This window comes from Oreochromis niloticus, linkage group LG1 (assembly GCF_001858045.2).
Source record: "Oreochromis niloticus isolate F11D_XX linkage group LG1, O_niloticus_UMD_NMBU, whole genome shotgun sequence".
NCBI lineage: Eukaryota > Metazoa > Chordata > Actinopteri > Cichliformes > Cichlidae > Oreochromis > Oreochromis niloticus.
In genome coordinates, this window is record NC_031965.2 from 14,757,732 (window position 1) to 14,782,975 (window position 25,244).

Genomic DNA, 25,244 nt, shown 5'->3' on the forward strand with positions numbered 1-25,244 from the left:
TGCTTCCAGCAGGATAGCAAGCCATGTTACAAAGCTTCAATCATCTCAAACTGGTTTCTTGAACATAAGAGTGAGTTCACTGGACTCAAATGGCCTCCACAGTCAACAGATCTCACTCCAATAGACCACCTTTGGGATTTGGTGGAACGGGGTATTCACATCATGGATGTGCAGCCAACAAATCTGCAGCAACTGTGTGATGCTATCATGTAAATATGGATTCATCTATAACTGGTGGTTAATAATAAAGCTGTGAGGAACATTTCCATAAAAATGACTTGTGGCTGAATGCAAAATGCAATTCAATGTTTTAATCTGAATCTAACTGGAGCACAAGTTTATCTTTATCTGTCTACAGTTTGACACTAATACTCCATTAAACACCTAAATTTTAAGTTTTAGATTTCATTTTTTCTTGTCTTATTATGTATATCATATATAAATATATTCATCCTGCTCCTCTATGTCTAATTGTTCATGAAGATGAAGTAAAATCCTAACAGCTACATGCAGCTTGTTTCATCTTGATACTGAATTTCATCAAGAGTGTCTAAATGAAAGCACCAGCTGACAGAAGAAACTGGCAGGCGTTACTGTGAATCCACTCCTTAGGGAATCTCTTCTTTTGCTCCCACTACAAATGAACTGACATCTAAAGGAAGAAAAAGAGCCTCATGCATTAGGAAAGATCGTGACTGTAGAGGGAGGGGGGTATTTTTTATGACAACTAGAGGCCTCCCAGGACTTTTAACTGGTACTGCTCACTGTGTGTATCCAGCCTCCGTGGTAAGTAGAGCACCAGCACACGGTGCAGTGAAGTTCAGTTCTGCATCACAGGCATTTTCTAAATTATGCTTCTACTGCATTGCATGAACAGTTTGAGAGTATCAAGTTAACAATCAACTTAATCAATTTGCTATTCAGTCAATATTAATCAGTCCATTAATTAATCACTCGGGTCACAGCTGCCATATTCATACTCTCATTAGCCCACTTCATCTACAGTATAATGGCATCTTTTAACAACTCACTCACTAGCTCACTAATTATGAATCATTTGTTTAATGTGTGCAAGAATGGAGGTGTAAAAATGGCACGTTTTGCTTTTATGCGTGTTGGGGGTAATGAGTGGGACTATTTCTTGGCCGGGAAAATTAACTTCCTGGAATGTTTGTTGGTTGCAACTTTGAGGTGACGGCAAGACCCTAGGAAATACGCAGTAATTAGCCAGACTGTATTCCCTTTAGATTTCCTTAGCTTGGCTAATAGACAGCCAGCTTCATATGAAACTGGGAGATATGAAACGTATTAATCCATCAGCAGCTGAGAAGGTGCACAATCCCAAATCTCTCTCAAAGTCATAACCGCTTCTTAATTTGCAGAATAAGAAAGAACGGGAACCTGGGTACCTGCCACTGAGTTTGGACGGGGCAGCGCAAGAGAGGAGGTGCTGTGCAAGTGGTGCTGTGGGAGGGGTCGTTTCGGTGCTGGTGGAGTTCTGGACTCCATGATGTCCATTCTAGGTAAGGCCTCATCTGGCTGGGCTGTGAGATTGTCCCTGGTTGGCCTGGGATGGCGGTCCTCATTTGTATGGCCCATTACGCCGCCACTTCCCTCTGGGCCTTCGTCCTTACCCAGACCCTCTGTGGAGATGCTGCGCTCCTCATTCTCAGAAGAACTAGTGATTGTTGCTGAGCGGCGGAAAGAAAAATATGGTTAACAGAGCCAAAAAAAGAAAAAAACAACAACATCTGGCATGTGACTGCTTATATGCACATCCTTATAAATGACTAAAGACAAAAATTTAAGCAATAGCTTCAACATCATCAAAAACACATTTAGTCAATCTACAATGAAATATATCCTTTTTTTTACTCACAAGTCATCAATCAATAAGTTTCATTGTACTTGATGAGCCCTCTACCTTTTTGTGTTCAACTATAAATACAAACTCTATTTAAAGAGAAAAAAAGTGTCCTATTTTGGGAGAATCAGACCCGTAAGCAACAAAGACAGCAGTGTCCCAGTTTTGACAGGAGGGAGCTGAAGCCTGAAGGCTGAAGTGGCACAGACAAACAGAGAAACTGGCTGTGGGGTGGAGGTGCACATTTTACATAGATAGTGATGTTGCATCTCCCTAACTTTCAGAGTGTAGGAAGGTGTGGCAAACACCAGAAGAGTCATATTTCATTTCCCTGATTCCATATTATATTCCATGTTTGTTTAGCTAACTCTTTTTTTTTTTTAACTTCTGATGATGCACGACTAGGCATCTGTGTTGGACGTGCGTCACTATGTGTAAAAAAAAGAAGAAAAAAAAAAAACACAATTTGAAGTCATGCAATATGAACAGATACCATCTGGAGACACAGAGCAGCAGCAGCTCTCACCTATAATTCCACTATCCTTGCTCTCCAACGTTGAGGTGGGGCTTTGAGATGGAGGCCCTGGGCTGCTCCCAGTCATGAGTCCACAAGGAGGGCAAGGGGCTGGGCTGGATGCAGGGCTAGAGAGGGTTCCACTGGGACTGCTGCTAGAGCCACAGTGGGGAGAAGGTAAGGGTAAAGGCTGAGGCAAAGACTGGCCTCCCGCACTGGTGCTCAGGGTGGACGAGGGGCTCTCTGAGCAGGGTGAGGCTGTGCTGCAGGTCAGGGTGGAGCTGGGACTCCCCCCCTGAGCAGAGGAATCATACTGGGAAAAAAAAAAAACAGAGAAGAGAAAGGGTTAGAAAAAGTTAAGCCATACATAAAGGTGGAAAAAAAGGCTCTGCAGAACGATATTTGAGCATGTTTAAGTGAAATTCCTCTATGTTGAAAGTGGAGTAAATTAGCAGTGCCAATTTCAAACCTTTTAACAGCACTTCACTCCTCGTGACACTGTTGGCCTTCTTGCGCAGCGTTATTTGCAATAGTGAGTGAATATGTTTGAGCGTGCATGCAGATGGGAATTGAAAAGATAATTCCAGTTATTTTCATCCTTGCTGTCATTTCCCAGTTTTTCTTTTTTCTGAAGATGACTGGCTGTCGTCAAAACTAAAATCAATCACTGCAGACATTCAGAATTTACCACGCTCTGGGGTTTTTTGCAATGTACCACACAGAGCAAAGACAAAAAAGTGCAAAAAAATCACGGCATCTGGCTTTTTAAACAATGTTACTGATTAAAACGGCACACCTAAATTTTAAGTAGCTGTTAATGTGATAAAAGCTGACTGGCTTGTTTTTGCATAGCGCACTGGACAGGAACTACGTGTAAAGAGTTAAAGCACAGCAAGTATTATACTCGCTTCTCGAACACACACAGCTTTTTTTTAAGTCCGTTTCCGCCTATTTCCCCTCTGATGAGTAAATTCAAGATACTCAGACCTGACTTTGCATACTTGCCAATGCAGGAACTATAACACAGGAAGTAAGTATTTAACCCTTTAAAGCCTGCACCATGAAATACTTGCCAGAAATTTCTATTTTATTTTATTTTTTTTGAAAATTGAGTGTTAATTAAACCTCAAATATAGGAGTTTTAATTTGTAATATATTTGTTACATTCAGCATTTTTCTGCAGTTTATCGTTTAAAAACGTATTGTGGAATTTATTTAAGTTTTCCCGTAAGGAAAAAAAAAATCATATTTATGATGCAGAAGTAAGAAAAACTGTATGAAATGTATAAAATATGATATATTAGACATTAAGGGGTTAATAGTGCAAAAAAAAAATTACAAAGCTAAGAGCCAGGCTGGAAAAAATGGATGTAATAATAAAACCAAATGTTCTATCATACCCATCAATAAAAAAGCCTTCAACTTTTAAACTCACCTTTTGAGAGAACAGAAAACACACATGCACACAAAATAGCAAGTGCACATCACTACAGCAGCACTGCGGTGAGTTACATTATATAAGACAGACTGTGACGTTTTTCTTTACGTTGTCAAAGGGCTTTTGGTTCTAACTCGTACATTTTAATGAATGGTTTTAATCTATTGAGTTTCTCCACTGGTCTTTAAAAATACATATCTATATCATATAAAAATTCATAGCTTTTTACCAGTTGAGGGAGCGAGAAGTGAAAAATGTTTGAATTAACATTTACTTTAAAAAACGGGCACAAAAAACAAAAAGCAGTCTTTTATCCTTTCATTTGATCACGTGCATTTCAGGTCTCTTCATTACTGATGCAACCTTTCTGCAACACAGAGAATGTATGGAGACAAGGCAGCAGAGTTTAAACAGCTCACTGTTATTCCCTTTATACCAAAGCCTCATCTATCTTAGCCAGGACAACCCACATTCCTCATATGAGCTTTGCTATCTCTGTGAAACTGACTGAATCTGGAGCTCAGGTGGTGGAATGAGGCTGCGAAAATGGGCCATGGCTGAAGCATGCAAAGGCATAAAGATGGAAATACATTCGTGCAAACAATAACTCTTCATACAGAGAGGTTAAACCAATTATGCACTGAGCACACACACAGTATACAATGAGTTCTGCGCAACTGCATTTTAAAATGCAGTCTAATTATCTTTAATAAGCTTGATTCAAATGTTTAAAGAGGATTGTGACGGCAATCGAAAGTTGTTTTTCTTTTAAACCATCCATTCTCCTTTTCTATGCCATGGCAGTATGGGGCCGGTTAATCAATATGTGGCCTTACCTTCTTTTCCCTCCTGTCCTCCATAGGAGAGCTAGCAGTACCGGGCGTTGTTTCTCCCAATAAGAAGCATAGTCTGGTCATTAGTTCCTGGTTAGAGAGGGAGGAGCCAGGCTGTGGCTCCACGTGGAGGTCTGGAGCATACACACATTCAGGACACAGGGATTAACAAGCATGAAAAAACACAGCAGGCCAAATGAAGCCACCGACAAACCGATGCTGCAGATTGAGCACAACTCCCTTTTAGAGCTTCCCACCCAGCAGCATCAGGCAGTGGACTGCAAGAATTGTATGCATCCACAGGTCAGCGCAGCCCCAGCTGCACTGATTACGGATGCACAGACAGTGGCTTTCCAGTCCCCGGGTTGACGCAGCAGCAGCGAGAGGTTGTGTGAGGTTGTGAGTTTGCCCGTGCTCACGCCTGCCAGGTGCTCTCGGTTAAGAGACGGGTTGTGAATTTCAATGAGCTCGGCGTCGACTCTGGAGCAGAAAGAAGGAGTGCCTCGGCTCTGCCTGCACTGTCTTTCCTAGAGACTGGCTAACAAAGGCCATGTGCAGCATTCATTTATCACTGTTTAAGGCTCCCCTATGCTCTGACCTCCAACCCCTGCTTCTTTAAGGTCCGTGCTTACTTCAGCAAGTAAACAGTTTTCGCGTCTCTACGCTTTATCCGGACGAGCGATACATTCGTTCATTCTCGCACCTCATCTGTGTGCTGTTATCAGCTGAGTAACATGCATATTGAGTAGGCATATAAACAGGATGACAGGACATCACGGATTACAGGAACAGCTCACTCCTCCTCGCAAACATCTTTTCGTTTAGACATCACATTCAGTCCACTCAGTCGTTCTCTTTCTGGCTCACTCTCACGTTTTAAAGACACTACATCACTCTTACAGACAAACAAATTGTGTACAAAACACAAGTCAAACCCTGAGAGGAAAGGGTCAGTTCTGAGAATTAAGTGTGGTCTTTTTTTGTCTGCTTTTTGTTTTGTTTTGTTTTGGAAGGTGCCCCAGTTACAGCCTTTCTTAGTGTAGCCTTTGTTGGTACTTTTTTCACAGCTTGGGCATCTGCTGAAGACTTGGGCAGGATGTGTATTTCGGCGAGGGGGGAGGAGGGAAAACTTTGCATTTAGTCAGCAGTGCACTGAGATCCAATCTGGAGTAACATGAGGACACACCGAATGTCCAGTTCTATTCATCAAACCACCTAGCAGTTGCCATTGGAAACGGGAAGCTGAGAGGTGCCTGGCAACCAGGATGGAAGATGCCTCGTGAAATCTGTTTAGCCCAAGGGTAGCCCTCTGGCCAGAAACACAGAGAAAGCTGGCAGAGAGGTCCGTGTTTACACCATTATTGCTTTCATCTAACCTTAACTGTGTAAAGCAACATAAAGAGAAGTCAGGGCGACGACTCAAGAGAAACTGGGGTAAAACAAATCCACTCTCAGCCATCCCATGAAAATGACACAGGCACCACTGTCCTTATATACATCTGACAGAGGAAAAAAACTCAGCAAAGCCTTTTAGATGTAATTAACCTGCCCTCATTTTCTCTTGAATCTCTTTCTCATTCATTCTCTCTCACCTATAGCCCTATTCTCATTCACCTCCACTGATCAATACCTGCCAAAAAAACAAAACACACACGACGATGCTATACCCACGCCCACACGCTCCCGTTCTCACCTCTGTGGTCTGCCTTGCCACGGCATGAGGCAAAGACGAGTGGCTCTCTCGCGCTGGAAGAGCCATCCACATACTCCAGCCTCCTTACCCGTCCTTTGGCCACAGCAAAGAGGCAGAAGGGAGAGGGAGGGAGGGAGGGAGGGAGAGCAGGCAGGGTGGGAGGGATTGAGGGTGGAGGTAGGGAGGGATATGAAAGAAAGTGAGAGAGAGGGAGGGCGAGAGAGAGACACAGAGAGAGAGAGAGAGAAATTAAGCCTCCTCAGATGAGATCTGTGGTGCAGAATTTGAATTGTGTCCCATGAGTATAAAGAAGAATGTACACAGTGTAAGCCATGCATACAAACAGTGCAACATTCACTGGACTGTGGGCGGATATCTATAATATATTAACACCACAAATGTGTGTGTGTGTGTGTGGTGGGGACAGCGGTGCACTCTGATGTGTGTGGGTGTGTCTCACTTTATGCAACATCTCAGGGTTTTTTGAGGTGCAGATTCTTCAGCACTGGAGCCCGTTTGAGGATGAGATGTTTGTGAACACTGACATGGTTTTTTTTAATACTCAAGGCTTCTTAGTGTTTGAATCACACATGTGAATCAACTCGGAAACACTCGGAAGTCTAACATACTGTTCAATATTTGATCACCAAAGCCATGACACTCTAATATAGATTTAGATATATTTTTTCACTTACTGCAATTTTCATTCTCATATTTGCTCGGGTGGGAAAACAAGGCAGTGCTGCATGCAATGAAATGCAATAGCACCTTTTTCTGAATGGCTGTACTTACTGCAGCACACTGCCACCTGGTGTTCTCTCTAAGGTTAGTAAATGTAAAGTTAACTTTCTTTCATGCAGCGAATTTAGATGGATTCATGTATGGAAAACATCGCAGAACATGAAGGGTTTTTTTTAAGATTATTACTACTGAAAATATTTACTCCTTGTTTCATGTATTTATAAGCTTTAAAATATTTAAAATTCACAAAGGAATATGCAAATCAAGGAAATTTCAGTATAAGATACTATAAAATTTGTGCTCTAATATTTCTTTTGATTGACCTACTATGAAGAATGCTGTACGTACAGAGTTGCTCACCTTAAACCTGACATTAACCAGTATATACAAGCACTTTGCTTTATGACCTACAACTCAACTTTCAAAAACAATAAAGAAAATTTGAAAGTTACACACACCGAGCATTAGCTTTTTACGGGTAATTAAGTGGTACCTTAATATGAATCACAGTTTTTTATTCACACAGAGTAACTTTAATGACATTGAAAAAGTAAATCCGTAAAAACAAACTACACCTTTTTTAAATTCTAAGGTTTTACATATCATGAGAAGTAAGTAAAGTAGATGAATACATTCTCAGATGAACAACATCACATAAATATTACAATATGTCATTATTTATGTAACATAAACTAAGGCAAAAACGCAGCAGCAATCTTGTGAAGGAGACTTTTAGCGCTTCCATAGGAAGCACAAAGGTAAGTGGCGGGTGCTGCTATCAAATGCACTTAAATAAATGCCCATCAAGTTGATTATTCTACAGTGAACACCACTAGTGGAAAACATGCAGGACAATCTTTCAAGGAGTGGACATCCCTGACAAATTCACTCAGAGAAACTGAGTACTGCATGATCTCAGCCCTCAGGTGGCATGTTAAATGTTAAAGTTCATGACAGTACAATTAGAAAATGATTAAATAAGCATGACTTGTTGGGAAGGGTCTACAGGAGAAAGCACATGCCAGCATAGATTAGATTTACAAAGTTACATATGAACAAATCACAAGACTTTTGGAACAATTACCTTTGTACAGATAAGACCAACATGGAGATGAATGACAGCACCACGTTTGGAGAAAACCAAAGACAGTATATCAGCACAAACACCTCATAGCAACTGTGAAGCACGGTGATGGAGCGGTGATGATTTGGGCTTGCTATGCAGCCACAGGACCTGGACGCCTTGCAGTCATTGACCATGAACTCCTCTGTACGCCAAAGTATTCAAGAGTCAAAGGTGAAACCATTCTGACAGCTAAAACTGAAACTGGTTCATGCAACAGGATAATGATCCCAAGCCCAGCAACAAATCTCCAACAGAATCGCTTAAAAAAGAAAAGAATCGAGATGATGCAATGCCCCAGTCAAAGCCCAGTTTGCAACCAAACAAATACCGCAGCAGGACCTTAAGAGAGCTGTCTGCAAGTGAATGCTCACATACCTCAATGAACTGAGTCAATGCTGTAAAGAAGAGTGGGACAAAATTGCTCCAACAGTGTGAGAGCCTGATAAAGTCATACCAAAAAAGATTACTTCAAGTTATTGCTGGTAGAAGTGGTTTTACAAGCTACTGAATCATGGGGTGTACTTAGTTTTTCACACACTGCTCCTGCACTCTGGCTCATTTTTTGTTATGTAAGAATAAATACATAGTGTAACACATGTTGCTGCTGCGTGTAAATTATTTTATAATCTGCTAACGATAAGGTCATTTTTAAAAGGATATCCTGATATTTAAAACCTTCAAACTGAAAAAGGACGTAATTTCTTTATCATTTAATTGTCATTCTTGGGCACGTTAGGTGATTCTGCTTCTGCACTTTTTGTCATTTTTGGTTTATTGAAGCTTTGATGAGACAGATTGACAGGAAATATGGGAATCAAGAGAAAAGGCAATGCCACGTAACGATGCTTTTCTGCAACAATCAAACACAGATCACGTGAAATGGATTTCAGTCTGTCGGCCAACGTGTGCCCCAATTCACTGTTGTTTGAATAAGTAAAAACACGTTTTGTTTGTCATGCCAACAGTAGATGTGATGCATGTGATAATAAGCTGACCTCAAATTAATGGCCTCAAATTAATGGTTGGTTTGTTTTCTCTTTCATCATGACCAAAAATGTGACTTAATATTTTACACAATGATCCAAAATAGTACAATATTTCAAAAATGACCCACCTAATTGAGGTTTCTTGCCTTAAGTTATCTCACTAAATTATTTACTCTGACAATCTGTCAACAAGCTTTTGGGCCCTGGAGGCACGGTCTGTATGCACTTGGATTTTCTGTCACATGTATGGAACAGCTGAACGCACAGACGATCCCCGCTAATCAAGGCAAACCCGTGAAAGCATGCTGTTATTTTTTGCAGCTAGTCCCTGACGCACACCTCCTTGTCACTCTCAGTTACATACAGCACATCCAGACCACGCTTTTGTTTGGATGATCATCTCAAGTGAACCCACCTGGGAACTTGCTGCACGACTGGGAGGGAACGATGTCGGCCTGGTGAGGGAGAAGAGGGGAGGAGGGCAAAGAAATGGACACGCCCTTGGTCAGTCTCTTCTGTTTTGCCGAGCTTTCGGTGCAGCCGCCGTCGTGGTCCTGGAAGTGAGAGGCGCGCTGGCCGCTGCCTCTCTGCAAGGTGCTGTGGGCATACACCTCATCACCTGCGTGGAACACATAGGCGGGTGTAGAGAGAAGACAGAGGTGGGCAGGTGTTGAGGTAAAAGCAGAGTTAGTGCAGTTACAGTAGATCTAGGATATCACAAGAAGAGGATAAGCCTATTAAATATGTCTCACAGAAGGCTGCGACACAGCAAACACATCGTTTCTCCAGGCATATTTCCCAGTGAGGTAATGGAAAGTTGGCATTGCCAGATCATCTATTTAAAGAATTGGGATCACGCTCATTAAACTGGCTACAGTTATTATCTCTTAATACTTCAATCATTTTCATATCCACTCTTATTACAGCCTTTAAAGAGACATTATAATTCCCAAAGCCATGTGATTAGAGAGACTCACTTATATCCTGATTATATATCATTGCCATAGTTTGTCCTGTAGCAAAATTAAGCCATTTACTACCTTCTTCTTTGAATGAGTGTGTTTTACCACTAGCCAAATAAGGAGTTACAATTGCACTGCCTAATCTATGAATTCATCTATTATGCTGTTGCATAATCCCTGAAAGTGTGGAACGATCATTGCCTTTTAATGGCAAGCTTTAAAGGAGGCAGAAAGTGGCATCTCTCTGCAAATGATCAGAGAAGAGCCAATGTACTGTAAACACACTTTATCATTTTAATGAGACTGACACAGTTCTCTATCAGCCTCTCTGTTCTTTCTACCCAGTGGAGCACACTATCAAATATTGATGGGCAACATGGTTGCTCTAATACCCAGCTCTACTTATGTTTACGCATCTCCGCAACACACTCTGAAATCACATCTTTACTGCAGCGAGTTGACAAGTGTACACAGTTTAAAAAAAACCCAATAAAAATACAAACAGCTTCATTTCATCTGCGACAGAGAATCCTAAAGAACATTGAACTTATGTACAGGAGACACAACAGCCTCATGGCAAGTGCTCAGATACATCTGCTGCACTCACAAATTCTTCTGGTGTTCAGTGCATGTTTAGTAGGTCAGGATGTTTGCTTAACCCACTCTAACTTCGTCTGACACACTTTAAATTCAAGCACCGGGACACTGTGTGAAGGACGGAACACACTGATGAATTAGGCTAATTGAAATGACTCTACTTAAATCACCCAAGAGAAGAGAGAACCTGAATATTACCATCAAATAACACCAGACTGAGTGTGCACAACATAACATACATTTTCCATTTACAGTATTGTGACCCCCAAACAAAAGGGATATTTGGTAATTTGGGGTGGGGGCAGTCAGTTAAAGTAATATCTGCTCAAAAGTTGCAGTATTATTGTTCAGCATGCATGCCTCATTTTTGTTTCACAGGTACTTCCACTGGTTTTGTTCCTACCTGAGTGCCTCTGGCTCTTTTTCCCCCCTCGTTTTCCTCCTCCATCGCTCTTGTTTCCAAAAACTGCTCTGAACATAGCTGGGCTGTTGCTTCACCGTCTACTGACTGTGGAAGGGAAAAAAAAGTTAAATGTTCATTTGAATTAGGGGCACATTATTCAGACAACATCACCCCCGCTGTTAGTTCTTAATTCAGCTGCCACATTTAAATGGTGTTTTTATTTTAATACCATGATCTATATATCTAGTCTTTAACAAATAGTTTGCACGAATTATTATTGTAAGCTAGATATTAAAAAAAATTAACATCCTAAAATTAAGTCTCAAATTACCTGCTCTTAAGTCTTCTTTGATGCCTCCATGTCGTCACATATATCCACAGGAAGCTGATGGAGGAGCATTTAAACTCGCGGAGTCCAATTAAGAAGTGTTTCACCTCCAGAAAATGATGGGAGAAGGGGGTCGTCTTGCACATGCGCGTTGGCCCTGTGTTCCACATTTGATGGAAATCTGTATATGCATTTGATATATCCTTATCCTATCCTATCCTTTTATGTTTTTTGTGTCTTTACCCCACTTTGATGTTTGAACTTAATGAAAGGGCCATTTTTCATTTTGTCTTATTCACTGTACTCTATATCTCTCATACAACGCCAGCTAATAATAGTTTGTGTTCAAACTCATTTGAATTAGTTTTTGATAATTATTTTAAGAGTAGCCTAACTTCGCGTGATTTTCTAAGGAAGCTGGAGTGAATATCAAAGCAGCGCACTCGGACATTACATGCCGTAACCCATTTTGAACACCAGGGGGCAACAGCGCAAATTACAAGTTCCTAACCGGCCTCAAGGGGGCGACAATGAGCCGCCACCGGCATCCTTTATAATCCGGACGATAACCTCTGAGCAGTCCTTTCGCTGCCTGTCCTCTCGTGTGTTACGGCAAGTGAAGGGAGGTTTTTGTGAACATTATAATGCGTAACCTTGGCGGTTCATTCACCTTACCCGACATGACCTACTGTAAGTATATTCAGGCGCACTGTCGAGTTAAAGAAAGCCAAGTTAATGACGCTTGTTGAGTTTTATGGTGAATCAATGGACACGTGTAAAATGAGCTTGAGCCATTTTGTGTCACGAGTTCGAAAATATTTTGTTCAAAATAATCCCGGCTTCTTAGTTTTACCCCAGACTAACGGCTAAGTGAGCGAAATGAGCAGTAACACGGGGCTAAATATAATGCCGAGATGCCTTGTGCCATGAGAATGACCTGATTTTAAGAGGGGTTAATGGATGCTCGTTAACGATACCAGATTTAGCATAGCACCGGATGTGCTCCATTGCTGCTAGTTAGCTCATGTTAATGCTAGCTTTGTAACTAACATTTTCCATGCGTAAATCTGCTAAACCTGTTAAACTAAACCTGTTCTGACCTTGATTAAGTGTTAAAGCGTTTTTAACTTCTCTTTTGCACTTTTAAAAGCAGATCATTCCGCTGGATGAATACCTGTATGAGCCAGCTGCGGCTGACTGCTGTGTTGCAGAATGATGCACTATTGATGCCGGTGGCTGTGTTCTTACATGACCTGAGACGACCGCTGCCAAGCAGTGTGCGAACATGTATGTATTGAGTTTACATTGTAACGACTTTGCTACTGTTTAGTAGTTAAAGTGACCAAGCCTGTCCTCGGACCACATCTTTGACAGCCTGGGCTCTCTGCTGTGAGTTCCTGGGTCATAACATTTAGATGTAATATTAAATGTCCCTGCGCTTTCTGATCGCCCCTTTTCCATGGCGTCTCAGATTGAAGAAGGGAGGATAAACTGTTTATTTTAACATGCCTGCACACAAAAACCTTTATTACATATTCTTGTAAAGAGACTGTATCATGTATAATTTTGTTTTTTCCCTCCTTCAGAAGTATGAAGGATGTGTATGAAGCATGGTGTAATAAAACCAGAGCTGCGGGAGGCTGACGAGCTGTGGACAAAAGCCGAGGAATGCTGGTGAGCGCTTAAAATGTTTTAACTGGGGTTGTACATGAATTTGCATCCACTGATAGACCTGAAGCAGACTTCTTTCGCTTCTGGGTTTGCATAGAGATGCTAAACTGAGCCTTCCTCGCGCTTTCTGTATGCTTCATTTTTATAGCAGCACAGATTGAATAGAGGAATACATTTTAAGCCTGTTAGGAATGGTCAAAGGTTGGGTTCACATGGGAATACGTGGTGTGACTTAACAGCTTTAAGTATTCACCCACTAAATACATTAATACCTGCACATGCTTTCAAAACAGATTTACAGGGTGGTGGTTTCTAGGCAGACCGTGGTGGTCACTGTTGACTGAAAGCTTTGCTGAGATCTTACTTTAAATTGTTTATTGCAGGATCACTGATATTTTTATGCAGTTGGATGTTTCCATTTTCTAATATATTTTTATTTAATATTTTACCCCTTCTTACAGATAATTGGTTGGACGCATTGTAAAAAGCAAATGGAGCTTGGCCCAGTGGGACATCTTCACTTTCTGTTGCCAAAGAAACCGAAGAGCACGTTTGTAATTGTCATGTTGTGGTTTCGGTGCCGCATTTACAGCAGGTCTTAATCTGCCACCAGGATTTGTGTTGTATAAACCTGCCCCCCCCCCCCTTTTTTTTTTTTTTTTTTAAAAAAAAATTTAAATAAAACTATTCAACCGTATTTTCATGAGTACTTTTGTGAATGTAAAAGTTTAAGTCTGTGGGAAAGTATTCAACACTTAACTCCTGCCTCGAGGGGCTTTATACTGTAAAGACACTACAATAATTCAGAAAACTGTACATCAGTAAGTCACTGTAAAGTGATAATTAAGAATTTTCTTTGATTATTGTAACTATAGTTGATTCTCTTTCAATATACTAGACTAGTGGCTGCACAGCCATTCCCAAAGTCAGGTACCACCTATCACTGGGAAATTTCAATATGGGTAGTCAATGTCAGTAATGAGTAATATCACAAACTGACTACCTATTACCAGTTTTATGTAAATGTACTTAATTCCTTTTATTACTGCAGTCCACACTCAAGCAATCATTACTGTACAGCAGGGATCTCAAATTTAAATGAGCTGTGGGCGACTGCTGGCACTGTCATCTTATTGGATGGCCACTTTAGTGTTCAAGTAGTACAAAAAAAGAAAAAACCCAAAAATATTTCTGAAAATGTTTCTTTTTTAAAAAAAAACTTTCTAATATTGTATAACAAGACAAATATGTTTGTACTCTGCTCATATTGCCTTCAAATTAATATATATTTTTTTCTTTTTACACCTAACCAGCCAATTGCAAAACAATGACTTGAGGCATTTAGGTATGCAGATGACCTACTGAAGTTCAAACAGTGAAACTGCTGGTCCAGTGGGATGATTCTCCACAAATATCTCTAGGGTTTACAGGTCTGAAAAGGAAAATGGCCAGACTACTTAGAAGTGATAGGAAGACAACAGTAACTGAAATGGTCACTTGTAACCAGAGAATCTCAATGTACAGCATGCTGAACTTTTAAGCAGACAGGCTACAACAGTAGAAGACCACACTGGCGGCTGTGATGGATGTGTAATGGGTCAACGCTGATTTGCCTTCACTGTGGTTTCACATTTATGCTTTTGTTCTTGTATCAAGTATTAAGCTGGCTGCTATGAAAAATAAGTTTTCTATTGAAAAAACACTTTATTGCATAAGTCGACCAAATATAAAACAACCTAAAATAATACAAAAGGTGGGTTAAGAAGAAGACACCTGGAGTAAAGATCACAATAAATTGTGGATCCAATTTGTTGTGTTGTGGAAAACTGATGAACCATGTTTCATTGAAGAAAAAACAAAAAAAATCATAACTGACTTGTAGAAAAAAGTCACAAAAATCTGAGTGGAACCTATACCAATAGTAACACTGTTCTTCTGAAATTTTTGTCCTCTCCACATTAAACCCCATATTTCTGGATATACAAAACACTTAAAAACATGATTCACTGCTTTCAGCCTCAAGTCATAGATCATCTACTTCTTAAAACACTACATGAGCACACTCAAGCTATGAAAGGGAACCACATCAGAAAAAGGTGGTGCATACTTCAATGCCTAACCTCTGATTTCTCCATAGTGCCCTTTATTTTTGTTCCTACAGAATGAGATGGGACTGCAAAACTCCACCTCATCGTCCAGTGCATCTTCAGACCTGATGTAGAGAAACCAGGTCAAACCAAGCTCTGATCCAAGAGGAAATCCCTCCTCTGAGTGGAAAGCATGTATTGACCTTTGGATTCAAAAACTATTCATCAGTCTTTTCCTCGCCTTGGTAATGCCTGTATTCTGGCCTGAGCTCCCAGGTGTTCTTGTGTGTTCCTTTCACATTGTAGATGCCAATATCACGCAGGATTTCCTTCAAGTAAATCTGAGAAGAAAAACAAACAATATGAGATAATACTCTTGAGAATTAAAGCTAAATGTAAATGTAACTTTTTGGGCCAATAGTACTGTTTCAAATGAGTTATAACCAAGCCCTCAAGTCTTACCACAGGCTGCTTGGTGATATCCACTAAGTCTTTGATGTTGTAGTACTGATGCTTCTCAAAAGCAGAAAACAACATGTCCAACACTTGCTGCTTGTCAGCTCGGGCTCTCTTGCCCTCCTCCTTCTTCTTCCTCTCATACTCACGCTGCAGCAAAAACAGGCAGAAGTCAGCTAAACACCAATTATCTATTATCTAATTACTGCTCATGGGAGACTGATGATACTCTGGGCTATCAAAAGGACCATGTATTATCTAAATTGATCAGGTGTGGGACTTGGCAAATTTGCTTGTTGAGAATTCAAAGTTAGCCCCCCATAGCAACAGCTCAACTTCTATATACATTCAATAAGAAAATACTGCACAATATCTCTTAAGTGATTCATTAGATCTCAAGGGATTAATTAATTGATGCTAAATTCATTACTCTGAAAGGCAACTTAAGCTGTCTAGAACCAAGAGGAAATACCAAAAGTACATGAACAGATAAACTGGTTATCAGATGAAGTTCTGCTTAATGCGTTCTGAAAGGATTTAGACAGCAAGAGTCACACAAAGTGAAAAATAACACATCTTCTATATTCTATGTCGAAACAAAGCTTGTTGACTTGTATTGTAGCAGAGAGTGTGTCTGCAGCTGTTTGTTTGCCTCTGTCTGCCTTTGAGTTTAGTCAGAGAAAACTAAAGATGTAACAGCAAAGTGAGATAATATATCTATAATTTGCACTCATTTTCTAAATAATGTAGTACATTTTCCTTCATTTTCCATTTATTTCCATGGAAAGTCAACACATGTGAAAAGATTAATAATTAGGGGCCAGTTTACAGCATTTTAATATGAGAATAGGTTTTCCTATGATATTAACTGCTTTTATCTGTATTTGTGATACTCCAATCTCCCGTATTTTGTTTACAATTCAAAATCAAAAATATGGGGCACTGATGAAATATGCATATTTAATGGGGCATGAAATAATTGTGCTGGGAAGTCCTATGTGAAGTGGGACATGTGGTCACCTTGTGTGTGAATCCTTTAGAGCATGTGGTCAAAAACAACTAAGAACAAGGCAGTAAAATATAACAAGCAAATTCTTGGCCAGATATCAGTTAATTGTGTCTCTTGCATGAACTAAATCTAACATGAAAAATGAAAAAAGTGAGTGTAATAATAAAAGAACAGATTTCTCTGTAGGGTTTCTTACATTGTAATCGTGGTTGGCCACAGGTTTATAGTTGTTGGTAACAGCTTTATCCAACTGTTGAGACAGCCTGGCCGGTTTGGAGGACTCTTCAATTTGTAACCTGTTAGAGAGACAGGGAGAAGTACTTTACCTGGTAAGTATAAAATATAAATGTAACAAATATAGATGAATTTCTAGTAAAACATCCACATGCATGCAGTATTAAGACATTCTGATACAAGACAATCCACGCTCATTCATGTAACTTTAAGTGTTAAATGCTCACCTCTTCAGCCTCATATAGCTTTCACTGACAGCAGGCCTGCATTCTGCTCTCTGCACTACCACTCCCTCCAAGGTTATTTTATCTGAACGAGAGTGCAGCTAATTAAAAAACTTGATACAGACTTTTAGTCCATGTGCACCACTGCATTTACGGCATATTTGAAGAGAGAAGGGATAGAAACAAATGCTGTAAACAAATAAGTGGAAACAGTTTAGAAACAAGAAAGAAAAATAATAACAATAACCAAAGTGTTCTCCTTTGCTAGGTGCTGTATGAGAAACTATATCAGAGCAGAATCCAGCATAACGCCTTTATTTGCGGACATGGACAGCTGGAGAACGGACAGGCGCATGCGTAGTTGATGCATTGTAATCAACTTCTTGGCGGACCATTTGCGCCCCCCCCCCCCCCTAAGAAAACAAACCAAAACAAAACAAAGTGACTTGTGGATGCGGAGAGTATAATCCTAGCTTAAGTGTTAACAAAACTCCTTTCTGGTTTTCTAGGAAACCATTAGTTATCTGATACCTCAGCCCTGCTAGGCAGCGGCTTTCAGTGTAGAAAGCACGTACTGTTTTCTAATGCAAATCCATAAGAAGCTACTAATCTTGTGTGCTCCATAGACTATTTATGTGCACAAGACCGAAGGCTGCTCAACCACTCTTACTCAAAATTCCTCAAACTACAGACTAAAAACAAAAAGCTTCCAGTACCAATAACCTCTGCCACTTCCAATTAGTAAATATTAGAATTTATACATGCACACGTGTTTTGACCACACTTAATTCTTCACCACATTTCTTGTGCTTGTAGTTCTATAAAAACACTGTTTTTAAATTGTTCACCAAGGCTCAGAATAGTTTTTCACTTACTGCTTTAGTCAGAAAAATGCACGCATCTGTACTGTAAACGATCACTGAATCAGACAGGTTTGTTTTGCACATCAATCCACTCAAATATGAGCTTTTGCATTTACATGGTGACAATAAGCTCCATCACAATCAGAATTATCTTTAAAACCCTTCTTATAGTTAATAAAGCTCTCAAGTGTCTATAACCCAATTAGACCTCTCAGGTCACCACGTGCAGATCTTTAAACTATTCTCAGAATTACATCTAAATGTGCTGAAGTCCTACTACTGAGGTCTTATTCTTCGGACCAAGCTGTCTGTTCACACAAAGTCAGTTACCACCATGTGTGCATTTATAGTTTTTATTTTCAAATTTGTTTTTATTTTTACTTCATTTTGACCTTTTGTTTTATGTACAGTTTAGTTTCCTGAATGGATTTTCTTTTATCAGTTAACTTTTTATTGTTTGAAATCTCTTTGTTTTAGTTTAGTTTTTATTCGTTTATTAGACAAGACTCACAAAATAATTTCAGTTAGTTTTATTTTGTTCCTCCAAAAGTTTATTTTTTATTTCAGTTAACTAAAATTATTTTTCCATATCTAGATTTAGTTTTTAAATTCACTTAACTGTAATAACAATGGTTTACATTTCAAAAAAACAAAACAAAACAACAACAACAAAAAAAACAACAACTTTTGATTCTCAGGCTCATGAATGTGAATTATGCGTCTGCAGAAATCAAGGTTGTAACTTATGAAGCAACTGGAAACTCCTTTTATCCCAACGCTGTAAACACAACCTGCCACAACTGAGTTGCAGTGTAGGTTTAAGAGGAGTTTTCTGCTACGTTGTAAGTTACTACGTAGATTTCTTCCAGAAGTCTAAATCATGCTTTAAACTTAACAACTGTGTGTTAACTTATGTTTTATTTTATTTGTAACATTTTGTTATATTTATTGCCTTAAGGTACTGTAGCTCTACACAGGTTTTCTATCTTTTATGGTGATAAATTGATATGGCAATTTTCCAATTTCATTGTACTATGTATGACTGTGCAATGCCAATAAAGATATATTATAACACTGAGTTTGAGTAACCAATGAAATGTGCTATAGAAAACTGACATTATAAAGTTTTTTTTTTAAATTTAACAAAGTTATTAAAATTTGCTACATTTACAAGTAGTAGGGTGAATGATTATGCAGATATACAGATATACACACTATCACACACACACAGGTCAAATAACTGCCAAAAATACAACAACTGGACAGACATGGCAATCGTCAGTACGCACAGCGGCATTCTCCAAAGCATGTAAATGGCTTTTTACTGTGATACCAAAAATTTCACTTGATGAGAAATATAAACCCTCGATTCTGATTCCTAAATCACTTCATTGACTTCATGAGCTGCTTTGTGCAACTTTGTCACTTGCTAGGGAAACGGAGGACTCACCTGGGCCTGTCCCTGCCCCCGAACCTGAGCTGCTGCCATCAGATCTCTCTTCTGACTGGCCTACAGGAAGGGAGGGAGGGATGGTGAACATGAAAAATACGAGGGATGGAAGGGATCGAACAGTAAGAACCACACCCAGGGTTTAGTCGCACACCAAAAATGTTTTTTAATTACACAAAGCTTCTCGGCACGATCTCTGGCAAGTACAAATGCGTGCGCGTGAGCAAAGCAAGCATGGCCGCACAACAACGGAGCACGGATGCCCTGTCCCACCACTGATACACATGCATAGCAGGGCTGCACAAATGCATCTCATTTGAAACTAAATATAAGAAAATATTACCAAACTACTTTTCTAATTTAAACATAACACTTATCTTTTCTGTTGATCTACTAAAATGTTTAGATTTTACTACCTCATGACTTCCTCTCACTGCTTTTGGAGCTGTCTTCTTGATCACGTCTAAGTTCTTCAAACTTAATGCCTCGCTCAATGAACCATTTAAATTGTGCAGCCCTAAAATGCACACACAGACACATAATATGCTGTCCCAAAGTAACCGCTGCAGCTCAAGATCACCAGCATCCATAGCAAAGTAATTAATTATGCAAAAATTGAAAACCTAATTATACTGAAAGAACAAAAGACTGATGAAATTCAAACTGAGCCAAACAATCCCATGCACAAATTAAATCAACTCCAAATTCAGCAATGATTTGTGTTGATAAGCGTCCCTGCTATATTAAATGATTCCCAAATTGTCTGTGCTGATTGGCAGTGGACTGAAAATGTCAACCCCCAACAAATGACAGACGATCAAACGCTGAAACTGAAACACGTAGAGACAAACAAATTAAACTGGATAAAGACAAAAGACTTTTCTGTTTTCCACTGAGTGTCCACTAATCCACGATGTAGAGTACACTTCTTGTGAATACCCACTGTTAGGACTGTGGACAATGTGACACTCTAGGAAAAGTCTACAAAAAGTTCGGATCACACAAAGACAAAAAAGGGCAAGCAACGGGAAAACTGCATGAAGACAGCAAACTGTACAACGAGTAGCAAAATGGTCTCCATCACCCAATCACAACTTACCTGTGATTCTAATGAGGTATTAGTTAACACAGAAAACTGATATTGCAATTAGGTCAAGCTCATCTTGCAGCAAAGAGGTTGAAAGCAGAGAAAAAGCAGTGATAGATGAAAACAGAAAGTCACCTGATGAAGTCTCTGTGAAGACTGCCAATGTCTGACCTCCCACTGACTGCATGGTGAACGGGTGTTCGCGTGGTGCAGACACCGTCTTATCCTCTATACCGTCAATCACAGTCAGCTCTTCATTCAAAGTGAAAGACACCTGTAAAGAGTCAATCACATTATTTTTTCTTTTTAGCAGCAGGACATATTAACACACTTGGGATCTAGTTGCTACTTATAAGGTAGTAAACAGATCTCACAGAAGTGATGCCACCGAGTACAAGAAATGCAGTTTCCAGGTACATGAATTTGCATTAATGACATTGTTTCAAAGAAGCTTGTCCAAACCTATCCCCTCCAGTATCCCTAGCTTAATAAAAGGTTCAGGCAGCACTGCCAGCAACACTGCCTTTCAGGCTGATGATGTCAGAGCCAGTCAAGCTGATGTCCAGAGGCCCATCAGAATGGGCAAACAAGAGGAACATGGCAAGGTCTACAAACTATATAACCAACTCCACAAGAAACAAAGGTAATGTGGTAAACACAATCTGTAATTACACACCAAAAACATAGTGAGGAAGGTGAAGCGAGATCGATCAACTGCAGACCAGACAACATACGACGGAGGCACCAGACAAGTGCAATCAAACGATGAGTTTATTAACACCGGAGAGGAACCATCAGCATATGTCTTCCTCTGACAAAAATACACTGAATGCTGGTTTTATAGCATAGAAAATTAACGCCCACACTTACACGTCAATACAGGTCAAAAATACCTTGTTTACAGACATGAGCACATCTCATACATCTTAATAACTATAAACAGTCATATAACTTCTCTTTTCTATAACACCTGCCTTTTAAGGTAATAAACTTCAAGCTTCGGGATCGTTAAGAGCTAATAATTGACCCTCGTCACCAATCACTAAGTAGACTGAATTGCAGCAAGTCTCAAAAAGAAGCAGAAGACACTTGGGCCTTCGCTCAGGCCTGCTACTAGATTAATATGTGTATTGTAAGCATGCATGCAATTAACCTGCTATGTTCTCATCTTCCCTCAACATGTATCACCTGGACACTCTCACCAGTGAAGCTTAAAACCCTCTTGGATGGAACATCAACTCTAAATCAACATAGATATGCAATGTGTATAAAATGAACTAAACCTGTGAATAGAATGAATGTGATGACAAACATATTCAATGCAATATGAACCCTATAAGAAATATTACTGATAAAATAATGCTGTAAAACATGTTCTTAATGCATTTATCATAAGGCAGATTATATGGTAGCAATAAAAGAATCTCTGAATCCCAACAAAGGCCTTATAATCACTGTACAACCTCCAGTGCTTAAAACAATTAAGTGTGAGCCCCAGCAATCTCAGGTCTTTGTAAAGCAGCTCCACTGAAATCATCCTGCTGTATCATCTGGTATGGAAACTGCACCGTAGAGGAATATGACACCCATCAGAGAGTGATGATGGAAGTTGAGTTTCCCTCCCTCCAGGAGATATATGAGCACCAATGCACTGCCTGAGCCCAATGGATCATTAAAGACAAGTCACCACCCTAACCACAACCTGTTCAAACCTGTAAGAACTCCTGGCCTGGAAAACGCTATAAATGGATCCTCAGTCTCATGAACTTGGATACAAAAGAGACATTGTCCAATCGCTATCAGGCTGCTGAACAAATTATGAAGTTTCTATTTATTTATGATTTATTAGTATTATTATTATTCTGTTGCCAGACATATGCTCTTTTATTTTTTGTTTGCACATATAGAAAACATTGGATCTTATTGTGTTTCTTTTATTATGATCTGCTAAGCTAGAGCTCTGCAATATAAACTTTTTCACCAACTTTTACTTGAATCTGTGATATGACAATAAAACTGGATTTGATACACTCATTTCCAATCCTCCCAATGAAAATGTGAACATTTTTAACTCTGCCACCTCTTGTCTTTTTGTTCACTGCTTTGTATGGTGTACCCAAAGTATTTACACTTATCACTACCTATACTCCTTGGATTTTCACTGTTACATCTGTCACCCTATCATTCACACACATATTCTATGATGCTTCTATTGACTTTCTTTCCTCTTCTCTCCAGTGCACATCTTCACTTCTCCAGGCTCTGTTTCACCTGTTTTCTACTCTCATTGCAGATCACAATGTCATAGCCCAAAGAGACTCCTGTCTGAGCTCATCTGTCAACCTGTTCATCATCACATCAAAAAAAGGGGGGCTCAGAGACAATGCAATCACATCCCCACGATTAGACCATCTGTCACTCCTACCACACACCCGAACACTGCCCTCATACATATCCTGCACCACCCTCACTTACTTCCCTGTAACATCTTGACTTCCTCATAAAGTACCACAGTTTCTCTCTTGGAAACCTATCATACGCTTTCTCCAGATTGTCAAAGACATAGCTACCCTCCTTCTTACCTTCTCTATACTTCTCCATCGACACACTCAAAGCAAAGATAACTTCTGTAGTGCTTTCTCTCAGTATAGAACCATATTGTTGTTCATGGATCATCACTTCTTAACCTAGCTTCAAATACTTTTCCCCCTATTTTTATGGTATTGCTACAGCTCTGCACATCACCCTTGTTGTTGAAAATCATTATTATTACACTTCTTCTCCAGTCCTCAGGCATATTCTCTCTCTCTAGTACTGTGTTAAATAATCTGGTCAAAAAGTAGACTGCCTTCTCTTCTAGACATTTCCATAGCTCAAGACCAACTACTTTTCCACTCTTCACTCTCTTCAAAGCTGTCCTTACTTACTCCTTACTAATCCTCTGTACTTTCCGATTGATTAACTGTCCTCTCTCCATCCTCTTCTGTTTCTGATTTTCTTAAATGATGAGCTCCTCGAAATACTCCTTCCATCTTCTCAACACACTCCCTTCACTTGGTAGTATATATCCATCTTTATCCTTAAACACCCTTATAAAATTCAAAACAATAATTGAAATTTAAACTATATATTTTGTTTCCCCAATTATCAATACAGTGAGCAACAACCTGTGAGCACATCAAGATTATTTGATGTTTTGGCTCTTACTAAAACTGCCCATTCCTGTATGTCAGAGTACTGGGATGCAGAGCAATCCTTACCTCTGGCTTTCCTTGATTTCCTTTCCTTGGAAATAAAAACAAGAAAAGAAAATACAATTGAGGGGCCTTTTCAAAAAAATATTCAAAATGTACAGCATATGACCAAAATACTGTTTCTATTAAACATGTAGTTAACCTCAGATAACCCCTACCATTGATCAACATAGACTCAGTTCCCATTCCCTCTATTCCCTTGCCACATGACACACATAAGAAACTTTGCAGGTTGGCTTCTACTACTTTTATTAATGCTCAGTTATTTCACATACTTGCAGATCCGGAGCTTTCCGACTTCTCCTCTGCCTGTCGCTTTTGCCCATTGTTGAGAAAGGTATTTGGGAACCTGGAAGAAGAAACATTATTTATACTTAAACTGTCTACATGCACAAAATATAAGCAATAACATTATTACACTCATTCCCACTATTAAAAAAATGTTACTTTTGCAAATGTGTCACATACTTTGGTCTAAATCGCTAAACTAGTTGTGTACAGCTTAACATTTTGTGCAATGTACATCCCGTCACTGTTTACACTGCTATAATTCTAACTAGGGATGTTGTTTACCAAGACTGTAAAGACTAAGTAATAGCATCTCATTAAATCAGTTGTTTATGGTGTGTTCCGCTCCCAAAATATTGTACTATGCCAGTTTAACCGAGCTAGCTTACAGATGATAAACTTAGCCAGCGTTAGATAACTTAGCAGCAGATGCTAAGCTACCAGACCGTAAGCTTTAGCCGTGTTTAAATTAGTAACTCACCGTACATCCCATTAACTAATGTTATTACAAAGAGTGTATACGTACCTTAACGAGCCACACGCCTGTGTTTTGTTTGGCACCGGTCAAATCCACCTCTCCTTTTTCTGACATATTTTAAAATGATGACTGTTAAAACTCTAGCAGGACAACCACCACACGCATGCGTAAATGAAATATGGAAGTATGGCGACTCTGAAGGTCCACATTCGTTACTACTACTGCCTTCACTACGCTTTGCCACTACTAAAAAAAAGAGTTGTTAAAAAATCACAACACAGTGACAGTTCCCCCCCAGTTTAAGCAACTTAAAAGCAAATACTTTTTACATATTAATGCATTTTACAATAGTTTTCAGAAAAAGTTTAGCATAAAGTCAAATCAGATGCACAAAGGTAACATTAATGCACATTTTATAGGCTTTTTTGCCATTAATCTAATTAGTTAAACCTCAATTAATATTGAAACGTTAACCCCACACATAAAAACTTAGGCTAAATTGTTTCTCATCTCTCCTCTACCATCCCTAAGTACAAAGTCTGAGTTTTACACAAAATTTCAACACACAAAAACTGAAAATGACATTCGATCTGACACTATTTATACTGACTAAATTTAGCAAGACACATGTGGTTGATCTAGATGTTACCTGTACAAA

At 39.5% G+C, this 25,244-nt stretch overlaps 2 protein-coding genes, 1 long non-coding RNA gene and 1 other non-coding gene across 5 annotated transcripts in view; 2 read left to right on the forward strand and 2 right to left on the reverse strand.

Moving 5' to 3' along the window:
* The window catches only part of LOC100694597 (protein TANC1), a 46,470-nt gene extending 34,843 nt beyond the window's left edge, over positions 1 to 11,627 (reverse strand). Inside the window, exons 1-7 of the mRNA XM_003445789.5 lie at positions 11,489 to 11,627; positions 11,158 to 11,262; positions 9,611 to 9,814; positions 6,343 to 6,435; positions 4,653 to 4,783; positions 2,391 to 2,691; positions 1,410 to 1,691 (exon numbers count right to left, since the gene is read on the reverse strand). Of these exons, the coding sequence (XP_003445837.2) occupies positions 1,410 to 1,691; positions 2,391 to 2,691; positions 4,653 to 4,783; positions 6,343 to 6,435; positions 9,611 to 9,814; positions 11,158 to 11,233 (1,087 nt within the window). The 5' untranslated portion in view covers positions 11,234 to 11,262; positions 11,489 to 11,627. The remainder of the gene's footprint in view (positions 1 to 1,409; positions 1,692 to 2,390; positions 2,692 to 4,652; positions 4,784 to 6,342; positions 6,436 to 9,610; positions 9,815 to 11,157; positions 11,263 to 11,488) is intronic.
* A 390-nt stretch (positions 11,628 to 12,017) lies between these two features.
* Positions 12,018 to 13,820, forward strand: LOC102083273 (uncharacterized). Its single transcript, XR_268961.4, has 4 exons — positions 12,018 to 12,175; positions 12,639 to 12,772; positions 13,072 to 13,159; positions 13,618 to 13,820. It is a non-coding gene; the product is annotated as an uncharacterized LOC102083273 (long non-coding RNA).
* On the forward strand, positions 13,200 to 13,333 carry LOC112847426 (small nucleolar RNA SNORA31). Its single transcript, XR_003220966.1, has one exon. It is a non-coding gene; the product is annotated as a small nucleolar RNA SNORA31 (small nucleolar RNA).
* A 752-nt stretch (positions 13,821 to 14,572) lies between the features above and the next one.
* Positions 14,573 to 24,790, reverse strand: LOC100694330 (general transcription factor IIF subunit 2). 2 transcript variants are annotated; one of them, XM_005466850.4, is made up of 9 exons: positions 24,635 to 24,790; positions 24,096 to 24,169; positions 23,827 to 23,851; positions 20,702 to 20,840; positions 19,480 to 19,539; positions 17,170 to 17,251; positions 16,905 to 17,004; positions 15,706 to 15,849; positions 14,573 to 15,584 (listed from the first exon to the last, which is right to left on the reverse strand). In XM_005466850.4, the coding sequence occupies exons 1-9, from the start codon at positions 24,698 to 24,700 to the stop codon at positions 15,462 to 15,464; spliced, it is 813 nt and encodes a 270-aa protein (XP_005466907.1). In that variant the 5' UTR covers positions 24,701 to 24,790; the 3' UTR covers positions 14,573 to 15,461. The 2 variants fall into 2 exon arrangements, with proteins under 2 accessions (XP_005466907.1, XP_005466908.1); XM_005466851.4 differs by lacking the exon at positions 19,480 to 19,539.
* Between the last annotated feature and the right edge of the window lie 454 nt (positions 24,791 to 25,244).